This window comes from Perca flavescens, chromosome 13 (assembly GCF_004354835.1).
Source record: "Perca flavescens isolate YP-PL-M2 chromosome 13, PFLA_1.0, whole genome shotgun sequence".
NCBI classification, from domain to species: domain Eukaryota; kingdom Metazoa; phylum Chordata; class Actinopteri; order Perciformes; family Percidae; genus Perca; species Perca flavescens.
Genome location: NC_041343.1, coordinates 25129089 through 25140865, shown reverse-complemented (window position 1 = coordinate 25140865; position 11777 = coordinate 25129089). Strand labels below are relative to the sequence as shown.

At 39.2% G+C, this 11777-nt stretch overlaps 1 protein-coding gene across 3 annotated transcripts in view; it reads right to left on the bottom strand.

The window, feature by feature from the left end:
• Positions 1-580: 580 nt before the first annotated feature.
• gtf2ird1 (GTF2I repeat domain containing 1) overlaps positions 581-11777 on the bottom strand; it is a 48848-nt gene continuing 37651 nt past the window's right edge. For 2 of the 3 annotated variants that reach the window (XM_028595009.1, XM_028595011.1), the window contains exons 16-27: positions 11123-11203; positions 9762-9945; positions 9460-9521; positions 7644-7715; positions 7185-7452; positions 5335-5363; positions 5172-5219; positions 4993-5070; positions 3991-4183; positions 3612-3649; positions 3401-3510; positions 581-1621 (exon numbers count right to left, since the gene is read on the bottom strand). In XM_028595009.1, the coding sequence (XP_028450810.1) occupies positions 1553-1621; positions 3401-3510; positions 3612-3649; positions 3991-4183; positions 4993-5070; positions 5172-5219; positions 5335-5363; positions 7185-7452; positions 7644-7715; positions 9460-9521; positions 9762-9945; positions 11123-11203 (1232 nt within the window). In that variant the 3' untranslated portion in view covers positions 581-1552. The remainder of the gene's footprint in view (positions 1622-3400; positions 3511-3611; positions 3650-3990; positions 4184-4992; positions 5071-5171; positions 5220-5334; positions 5364-7184; positions 7453-7643; positions 7716-9459; positions 9522-9761; positions 9946-11122; positions 11204-11777) is intronic. The other variant, XM_028595010.1, reaches the window with a different exon arrangement.

Genomic DNA, 11777 nt, shown 5'->3' with positions numbered 1-11777 from the left:
TAGCATTTAGCATGTTAGCCACATCCGGCATATGCACCTGTGTTTGATTAGGGGCACTATAGCTGCTGGCCAGGTGGTGCATTAAATCAGTGATTAATTAAGGTAGCTGCAACCTTCTTCTTCTTCTTTTCAACAATGCCGAGGTACACAATGACGTAATTCTAATATGTATAACAATATTTATAACATATTTCTAGAAAACGTCCTTGTAAATTATTGGGAAAATGATGGACCTTTGACATGAGTGTCACCGAAAATACCTCAACAGAGCACCCAATTAGTCATTTCTTCACTAAAAAGGTATGATGTGAAGGAAATGTGACACACTTTTAAAAGTACAGAACAATAATTTGCCCAGAATTAATTAGTTCAGTAAATATATACATACATCTTTCAGTGTGACTGATCAGTAATATTACCTTTGTCTTTGTTACAGAGCTTATTCTTCATATTTTCGAAAAAACCCACAAAAAAAACCCAAAAAACTTGGATATTCCCGAACATTACACTTGGAGGTGAAGATGGCCTTCTGTAGATCAGACTGTACAGTTACTGCACATCAAAAATAAACTCCAACAAATTGAAAGTGCAAGGCAACACATTTTATTTCAAAGGCCTAATTGGCGTTAAGGTACAGCATATTAAATATCGTTAGTCCAGAGACGGTCATCGCAGAATAACATACCATTCTTTCCTTTACATGATACATTCAAGCTGACTTTTAATGAGATATTTTACATATTGTTAATGTGGTGCAAACACAAAAAGGCTTTGTACTGAAGGTCTTGTATTTACTGCAGGTGCTTCCTGCTGCTGTGCGAGCAGAGGTTCTACCTATCGGGCAAACTTTAAGTCCATTTTATCTCCTTTAATTTCTGATGGCTTGTGGTCGCCACAACACCCAATTAAGACACTTCATTGCTGCCGTTTAACTTGATTTCAGCGGTTACCTGTAGTTACTAGTAGCATCTGTATTACTGTGATAGTTCCTCAAGAAACTGTATAACAGAATAATGTATTTTACATCCCTGCACATAATGTTATATTTCAATAAATATAATAAATAAAAAGTACAAATATCTGAATATTATGGAACCAGATCCGTTATCAAAGACATTTTTTTGCAAACCAAATGCTGGATACAACATGACTCAGTGGATGGACACTTTGTATATGCAAGGGCAAATATGACTTTCATAATGTCTTTAGCTATGTAAAAAAAAAAAAAAAAAAAACTATATTACTTGATGATACTTTATGATCAGCTTTAGAAGGAAAAACAAAAACTGACTGCCGGCACAGTGTGGAGGCGGGAGACAGAAAACAAGCCAAGCTTTTGCCCTGCAACATTTTGATGCACATACATTCTGTTGTTCCTCAACACTCAGGACGCCATTCACAAAGTCAAATCTTCAACTCTCTGTAGTCAGTCTGGAGAGATTGTTTAGTCTGAGCACTCTGACAAAGTGTTAGTGTCGCATGTGGAAGAGTCATGAATATCACTTTGACACGCTCCTCCTTTTATCCCTTTGCTGCAGTCCAGGTTTGTCCTTCAGTAATTGACTTTCCCGGGAACCTGCACATTCACTCCGCTGTAGTCCACCATGTACATGGGCCACTGCTGCAGGCACACACACACACACACACACACACACACACACACACACACACACACACACACACACACACACACACACACACACACACACACACACACACAATGATAGAGGAAAGTCAGTCGTAATGGTGTAGAAAATGCTTTCATGAGTACAAAGAGGTAGTTCACCTTGCCACAAAACACAGTTTTAATGTGCGGTTTCAGTAGTTACAGTTCAACACATGGCATGTGTTGCTACAGAGATTTGGCACTAAGGAGTGAAATTAAATATCCGTTTCAAGCAGGATTTTATTCCACATTTTGAGGACAGCATCAGTCAACTGTTAGAGGATAAGCCAGGAGTTATTACATAGTTTCCTTTTTTTCAACAAATGCCCTGAACAGACCAAAACCAACAATGTGTTAGTCCGTCTGGCATCGCTGTCTGACTTCCCTACCCTGTCTGTAGCACTCAGCCCCAGGCCCATTGGTTCCTACTGAAGGTACACATCTTAAATGGGACCTATCGATGTTTTTTTTTTCTACTCTTGGCTTACGTGTCACATCACACCGAGCCGGCGGATTGGCCATCTGCTCCAGGCAGGCTACCGCTACTGCAGCGTTTTTACATTTCGTTACTGCAGTGTTTACATTCTCACATGTAGCTACATGCTCAGTCAGCCAAACCTGTAATCTTGGCTGTCAATGTTGTTAATTTCTCCCCAATTCCGGGTCACATTACGACTAAAACATGTCTGGTTGTGTAGTATTTCGTTTAAAAGACTTAATTTGTGATTTTTGACTTAGAAAGAGCTGCTATATTCCATTACAATCCCTGCTAACTACAAGTAGCTGCTTGCTAACGCCATGGAAAGGTGTAATCTTGGCTGCCTATGTTGTTAATTTCTCCCCAATTGTCACATTACAGTTGGAACATGTCCGGTTGTGTTGTATTTGGTTTAGAAGCCTTTATTTGTGAAATGCTATATATATCGCAATCATTGTTATGTTGACAATAATACAAATATAGAATGTCACCAGACTTATCCTTAAACAAACAAGACCATGTCAGGATTGTTCGCCTAAACACTGCATGCTATGTTTTAAGCCAACAGGTAAAATTTAGCAGAATAGATTTACCATATAAAACACCTATCAATCATCATGTTCTATTAGGGGTGTGACGAGACGCTTACTCCACGAGACGAGACACATCACGAGATTTGGTTCACAAGAACGAGACGAGATTTCTCGTCGATGGAGCGTGGAATTACTATTGAAGATCCCCCTGCCACTTTTAAATCATTTGTGTGGCAACATTTTGGTTTTCCTGCGGAAATAATAAATGGCGAAAGAGTGACGGGCAAGACGAACACAATATGTAAACATTGTAAGAAAAAAATGCTACTAGTTAGTAGAGAGCTGTGGTGGTGTTGTAAGTGTTTTTGCATAGTGCTCGTGTTAGCCGCGGTATACCGCATTTTTTTCTTACAATGTTTACATATTGCGTTCGTCTTGTCTGTCACTCTTTCGCCGTTTATTATTTCCACAGGAAAACCAAAATGTTGCCACACAAATGATTTAAAAATGGCAGGGGGATCTTCAATAGTAATTTCACGCTCCATCACACTGACATCACATCGCCTCACGAGACAACTTTTCACCTCGACGAAAAATCTCGTCACGTTTTAATCTCGCGAGATCTCGTACAACGAGATCTCGTCACACTCCTATGTTCTATCGATGATTAGTTTCTCGTTTCTCTTGGTAAGTAACAGATGCCCTCCTGCTTTTCAAACTTACCATCACTGGAATCTGATTGGTTGATATGCCCAGGTCGGACGAGGCAGGCACTCGGTTGCTCTCCTGGACTCTTTTGCGCTTTCGTCGATTGGTGGAGGCGTCTGTCCCTACTGGAGACACAGTGGCGTTTACTTCCATGTGGCTTTTAAGCACAGAGATTACTTACTACTACTACTACTTACTTAGTAACACAAGGAACTGAAACACCTACCTGTGTTACAAGCTTGGCTACAGATTTCTGCAAACGGTCTGTGTGAGAGAGAAAAAGCCAGGCAATTTCATGACAGAGCAAAAATAAAAACTTATTTCATACCTGAAAGTGTGCATGATAACGGTCTTTGCCTCCATTCTTTCATCATGGCTTAACTGCTTCAACGTCAACATACTGTTCACTATTTGATATTATTATTTACATTTGCTGCTGCGGAAGATTTATTCTTTGACATCGCAGAGGCTGGATTTAAATCCAAAGCATAAATAAACCATAATAAGCTTAACTACCAAGAAGCAAAAGCCCTAAATTCCCACTGAAATATACAACGTGGTGACAGCGAACAGGCTGCTGAATATTCAGGTGTCTCAACACTCACTGTAGCTGGCTCTTGATGTTGAATGTTATTCTATCTGTGGCTTGAAGGATTTTCTCCAGGCACACAATGTCGTAGGTGTTGGGGTTTCGGAAGGGGATATCGTCTGGAAGGCCACTAACTTCGACAGACTCTGGACTGCCACGGATTAGCTTGTACGGGACCACGACGGAGCGGTCTAAGCCCAGAGCCTCACCTGAACACACAACACGCCATATGATCAAAAACACACAGCGAGACAGATATTAAGCTTTTTGATCACCTGCAAAGAGCTGCTAACACAAGGACAAAAAGGTGGTTGTTTTTCCTGACAGTTGTACTAAAAAATAAATATGAACTATACATGTTTCTTTTTACTTTTACTTATTATTGTGGGAAAGAGAACAGCCTGAGGAAAAATAATGAGGTGAATATATAAGGTAATTATTCTAATGACAATCTGTGCAGCTTTAAAAACAATGTGCATTTTGGTTCTGATACCAGGCCTGTTTTTTTTTTTTTTTTTTTTTTTTTTTATAATGTGATACACATATTTAGTCTGGAGCAAATTATTGTTCATTTAAGTGATTCAGGGAAGCTAACAGGAGCTATTAATCACATGTAAATGAATCCAGAAGGACAATGACACTACTACTCGAATGCAAACATACAGCAACATTCACACATATCAGGTAGGGCTGTCAAAATTGATTCCCAAATATTCCTTCACAAAAACACATTTTTAAAATATCTATATGACTACACATTACAAAATAATTCCCTCCCCCCCCACCCATAATCAAAAATTAATTTTTATATTTAAATGTCTTTTTTGTTTTGTTTATACAATTCAAATATATTTGAATTCATAATACTCATTGACAGCCCATATATTGTGCCACTGTTTGTACAAGTGCTTCTTGCATAAGGCCCATTGTTCCTGGTCTTTAAAAACGTAATGGAAGCTGCTCAAATTCAACTCAAACAAAAACTCAAGTTGATATGTCACACAAGAAGTCTAGTTACCGTATTTTTTGTTAAACAGTTCCTTGACTTGCTCTCGAAGGACTACTTTCTCCCCCATGCGGTTAATATCGTCATCATCTGTCAGGTGAAAAGAACTTAAGTTACTGACAACTTTTTAAAATAAAGTTCCTGAGCAACAGGAAAGTGTCTGCCATAAAAAGAAAGAAAAGTTTACTCACCACTTATTGAGGCGTAGGCCTTCTTTAGTAAAGTGACGCGTCGAGGTGCTGATAAAAATGGTGAATTCAATTTTATTATAAATATCACATGACACAGTTTTATGTGCTACATCAGGGTTATTTGATTATACTGTATGTGGTAAAAACCAAATTCTGCTCTTACCTGGTTTAGGAATGAGTCCTTGAAAAGGTCTGCAAAGAACAAAGTGATATGAGCAGGTCATCCTGGAGTCATGTTAAAGGTTGAACAGATGCTTTCAAATATTTTGTTATAATTTAAACTTGAAGGCTCTCCTGGAGTAGTAGTATTTATTTGATTTTAAATTTTAAAATGTATTGTATTTAACCAGGAAAAGCCTCATTGAGATTAAAAATCTCCTCTACAAGAGTGTCCTGGCCAATACAGCAGCAGCACATTAAACTAAGTTTCAGACATACAACATATAACAGTTACAGGCAATAACATTTCAGATCGCAGCATGAGTATACCAAAAATAAGACACTGGTCCTCATATCCTACATCACATAGGGGAAAATATAGCTCAGTCAAAGCATCTACAGCCTCCAACTCATTCAATCTATTTTAGAAAACACTTTAAGAGTCCCTAAAAGCCCTTTTAAGGTATTTATATGAAGATACAGACTTGACCACGATGCCCTAAAATGTAATAATAGATGAAAGGTTCTGAGGCCTTTTTTTTTTTGCTTTGTCAGGATTCATAATCAATTTCAACTCATGAAAGGTGTGTTGAACAGTATCAAAAGCCTTTTGTAACTAACAAAGAAGACTGTGTAATATGTCATTTAATTATGTGTTCATCAAGCAATAGTATTATCATGACGGGCCACAATATCACAGCCGAGGGGTATTATTTGGACCAATTAAACACAGGTTTACTGGGAGAGACAGAGCATGAGTAACTGGTGTTTAAGTGATGAGCGGATTCTAGGGGTATAAGAAAAATTCGATACACTTGAGTATTGCAATATTTTATTTTGCAATACTGTATCGATTTTCAAAAAGGCAATATTGTTTTTGTTTTTTTTTACGTGCAAAAATGTTCACGTTTATGTTGTGTTCAAACCCTCTACTGCTAGATGGCTATGCTGAGACGCACCACTAGTGTCCTTGCCTAACAGTGCCTGACTTTTTGCTAGAAGCTAAAAATGTAGCTACAGTATGGCTGAACTTTAGCCTATTTTAGCATATAAATATTTGCTCACTACGAACCTGTGAACCACAATCCCAAACTGGTGTTTGATTTTCTGTGTACTCAGTTGTTTACCTAAAGTCAGTCCTTCCAGAAAAATGAGTTTTTTTGTGATTGTTGTGGACAAAAATCCTTGATTATGCGGCATGTTTTCTTAAAAAAACGCGATGGAATATGCGGGATTTTTATGCAATTTTATGCAATGAAATTGCGGGAACTTGCAAGAACTGCGGGAACTTGCAAAAATTGCGGTTTGATGAAGAAGAGAAAAAAAAGTGATTCCCCCAACACCCTGCTTTTCGATGATGTTCACGTCGCGTAATTACGTCACTTCATAACGTTCCCATGGCAACAGGGTAAAATGGCTGCTCTTGTGTGAAGTAAATGCAACATTTTTCAACTTTCTGCTAAGATATATGTGATTTTTTTGCAACGAAAATGTGGGTATTATGAAATCATGCAAGCCCCGCATATTTTGCGACGAGGCAATTTATGCGGCGAAAGTGCAGCGTATTTGAAAAAATGCGGCCCCCGCGTAAATATGCGGACTTTGGCTGATTATGCATTGAATTATGCGATCGCATAATTGTGTTTTCCTGGAGGGACTGTAAAGTAAACTTCTTTGACTTTTATGAACATCATGTCTTTTTTTAAATATTAGTTTTTCTAAAATTACACTTAAAAAAAAATCCCAAGATATCGCCTTACGCACAGTATCGAAATATATTGCAATATATTGAATCGTGATCCATGTATCGTATCGCCTGATTCTTGCCAATACACAGCCCTAGCGGATTCCCACCTGGTGATGGTAAAACTGATTTTGTCAGCGACCGCCAGGATTCTCTCCAGGTTCTGGGAGCCGAAGGTGCAGGGCTTCCTGAAGGGGATGCCGGGGGGAAGGCCCTCGATGATGACCGAGTCCGGGTTGTTCTTAATCCTCTTGTAAGGCACTTGGACGGGGTACTTGATGCCCAATGCCTCCCCATACTTCCTGTTGAACAGATCTTGGACCTGCTCTCGCAGCGTGTTGGCCAGGTCGATCCTGGACAGTTTGGACTCCAGGCACTCTGGAGACAGAAGACACTTTTGAAATGTAATCTTTTTCAAATTTCCATTCCAACAAGCTGCATTTCTTTAGAGTCTGCTGTAGTTATTCAATCTTTCACACTGTTGAGTTTTTAAAGTGGGGATCATAAACATCAGAACCCATCGGCCAATGTTTAATTAATATACAACATCAAATCTAACCCGAACGTACCTGAGAATCCAGGTCTCTTAGATATAGCTGCAGTATCCTCTGTTACTGGTGTTGCATCCTTGGCGTCCAGCTCTTTGGAAAAAAACATTTAAAAAGGTTAAACTTTTGTTTTTGTCGCCTCTTAAGATTTACTGAAAACAACAAACATTAAGAGCTGTTCCTTGTTCCAGAAGCTGAGCTTTGTCACAAATAAAAAGGTAGAGATAGCTGCAGGAAATCCTTGCAACAACTTTCTTTTTTCCTTTAGAAGAGCTGTTTTAAAAATAGCGCATGAACTGGATTTAACCTCATAATTTCACGCATGCAGAGGACAGAGCAAACAGCATCTTAAATGTGCATTATGAGCTTTCCAGATGGTGGAATATTCTGCACACAGCTGCTGTCTGCTAAGATACTACTTTATCTTCAGCGCTTTCAATATTATAATATGTGGAATGGCAACATCTTTTTAAAATGTATACTGCATGTACAGTAGAAAAATTAAAAATGACTGCTTGTTTGCAGAAGGGGTAAATGTTATGGATTAAGAAGAAATGCACAGCTTTTTGACCTCTCCAAAAAAATTCAAAAAGAGCAAGCAACTGCAAGCATTGTGCAATCTTGCATGCAGAAAAAAACACTTCAGTGTGGCTGCTACTGCAAAAATTTGCATGATCTAAATGATGAATGAAGGCAATATAATAAACGTAAATAAATAACTACATATACATACAAAGTGGCTTTATTTTTTCACCGGGGCTTTAAAGTTAATTACTCATTATTGCACAGGGTGAAGGAATACCCTGGATTTGTTGTTGTGGTATATTTGTGCACTATCCTCTGAACAAAACCTGAGTGTATCTCGGCCTGAATTTAAACTAAACAACTTAACAAAGCCTTTCTAACTTGCCGAAAATGGGCAAAAAAGGATGATGATTATTTTTCAGTTATTTACATTTAAAGGTGCCCTGCCACACGTATTTCATTACTTTGTGGTAAAGTTCTACCATGGACTCTGTACCATTTTTTGTGGAAGAAATGCCTTGGTCAGCTTGTTTCAAGCCATTCTAGCGTGGTATAGAAAGCCTACAGTAAGACTCAGCTCGATTTCTGCCAGTTCTCATTAATATTCAACAAGCTAAGCTGTTTGAATCTGATTGGCTAACAGTTAGCCAATGAGAGCCTGGCTGTCAGAATCCTTTACTCAGCCCAACTGGGCGAGCCAATGAATAGTAATGAGCTCAGGCAATATGATGCCAGACTGACCAGCTTTTGTCATTGGCCTGATTTCTCCGCTTATTTCTTTTCAGTGGCTAGAGCTGACAGAGGAGGTAGCAGTTCATTTTCACATTCACAACATAACACAAACACATATGGACCTAACATATTTCAAAAAAATGCAAGTAGAAATGGTTTTGTATGGCAGGGCACCTTTAAGCGATGTCACGCGTTCTTTAGGCTACAACATTTTTTGTCACATAAAGCAAACATCTCCTCACTATCTGCTAGCTGCCTGTCCCCTGAACACACTGTAAAAAAACGCGGTCTCTGAAGACAGCCCAGGCTCCACAAACGGCAACAAAAACAAACTGTGCCAACCTGCACCACCAAACATAACAGTGTTCCAGCCAATAACCGACAAGAAGGATTTGGGGGTGGGGGTTGGGGGTTAGTGCGCGGAAGGGAGGGGGCGGGATGAGGAGGAGGGAGGGGCAAGATAGCCTCCGTTTAGTTTGACAATACTTTGAACGTCAACAAGAAGTGACGTCACCCAACAGCACCTTTAAATACATAATTTATACAAGTCAAACATAACGCAAGTATAAGGCGGACATACCTGAATCACAGATGGGCATGGAAGGCATCTCTTGTTTTACTTGCTCAGTTAACAGCTCAGGCCTGGAGACAAACAAAAAGATTATTTACAATAGTTACAAAGTAGCGAGCGAATCCCTAAATTAAATTGTCAATTCCTTGTCTAAAACCTTGTTTGACGATTAATACGAAGGTAGTGGATAATAATAAAGTAGTGTTAATAAAGGATAAAGGATGTCATTTGCACCTGAAGTGATATACAGTATACTACAAAACTGGTCAGCCACTCCACCAACTGAGCTATCCGGGCGCAACTGCGCTCACCTTTTGATGACAAACTGAATCTGACTGCTAGCAGCTAAGATCTTGCGCAGCTTGGCCGCTCCAAAACAGTTGGGTCTTCGGAGGGAGATTCCCTCTGGCAGCCCAGTGACGTACAGATCATCTGGGTACATCTGGAACTTGGAGTAGGGCACCTTGGCTGGTTCAGGCAGGCCCAGAGCGTCAGCTGAGGAAGAGGAGATAAAAGCTCACTGGTTGCTAGTTTGCTACACAAGTACTGTCTTAACAAGCAAATTATTTTTGAGCTATTTGGCTGTCACATAAGCCGCTTTCCGACCGGAGTGATTTTTGCAGTTCCTAGAACATAAAATTCCTAGAACCCTTTTTTTCTCGTGTTCCGACTGGACCAATTTGGGATTAAACAAAGTATGGGGAAAAAAAAAAAAAAAAAAACCAGCTGAAAAATCACCGCCTGCGGGACACGAACCCGGCTCTCCCAGGTGAAAGTCCTGTGTTTTACCCATCCGCCACCCCAGCCATTCCTTTATACTACTCGCTACGGCGGAAACTGACTCGCAATGTAGGTCAATGGTGGCCAATTTGCGTAGATATACACGCAAAAATGCGATTATGCGTCTTGATAACACGCAAAAACGGAATACAAATTGGCTTGACATACATACGCCAATTCATGAGATCAGTCTGCTTCAGGAGACTTTATGACAATTATTAAATTATGAAAAATATGCTATATACATTAGATTTAGTATTTAGTTAATACTTTTTTTGGTGTATTTGTTTTTTGATTTTAACGCTATAAAGACCGTTGCCGTGCTTGCGTCACTCCCTTACCCCTCCTACCAGTTCCTATGGCCACTTGGCCAGTGCAAATGCAAATGGAAAAAACGGTTTTGGGGGAGAGTAGGCTAGTTAGTAGAACTGCTTAGAAGTGGACTTTTCCTATAACTACATTCCTCTAACTACTTGGTTGGAAAGGCTATAGTTTTGAGGCTCTCCTGCTCACAGTTACAGTAGTATGATGTTGTTGATCAACTGTTTCCTACATACAGTAACTAAAACACTACAAACTGCTCCATAATACCAATGCTCGGTTGGTACCCCTTTGCTTAAACTCCTCTGACATGAAATTGCGATTCATCTTTTTCATCCCCTCTAATTTGACTAGACTAATTCTGATGTGTTAAATAATTTAAAGAACTAAAATGTTACAATATTAATATTTGAATAGACTATAAAAGCTTGACTTTTCACTTGCTGTACACGGGTAAAGGGTGTGTACATGAAGGAGGAGATTAAAGCCTTACTGCAAAATTAAATGGCCTGACATAACTTCCTACCCTTGTATGAATGAGGGTTAAGTTCCGCCACTACATGTAGCTTACCGTACTTAATGTCGAAAAGGCTCTCCACTTGTCTCCGAAGCTGAAGAATCATTTCACCAATGTCCTCCACCAAACTCCCTGCTAAATGAGTCAAAAATATGAAAAACATTTACACCAACAGCATTAAAAGAGAATTATTACATGAGGCCAGCTCGGTTAGTGCCACCTGTGAACATTACTACTTCTCCCCTTGACAACTTTGATAAATTCCACCTGCCCTACACTGACCTGGTAATTAAAAACAGACTGTGTGGTGTATTAATCACCGGAGACCATAACAAATGGACAATGGAAAGAAGAATGGTAAAGGTGCAAAAATGGGGCTAAAAAAACAAAATATTTTTTGAGGTGACTGTGACTAAAAGCCTTTGCTGCACCTAAAGTAAATGCATATAATATAAGTTTTGCCATGAATACAAGTTCAAAATTGCAGTCCAAGCAAGAATGTTGAAGGAAAAAAAAAATTACAAAAATTATGAACATAGCATTCATATTGTTTAGTTAGTTAGTGCTATCTTTGGAGTATCTGTAGGGGGGAGTTGTGAAGGGGCCTTTCAGGGTCAAAGGTCCAGAGCTGCGGGAACATATTTTGAAAGGTCTGTAGCTTTTTTATTTAATTCCAGTCTGCTTCTCCAACAAGATAATATTTGAGTAC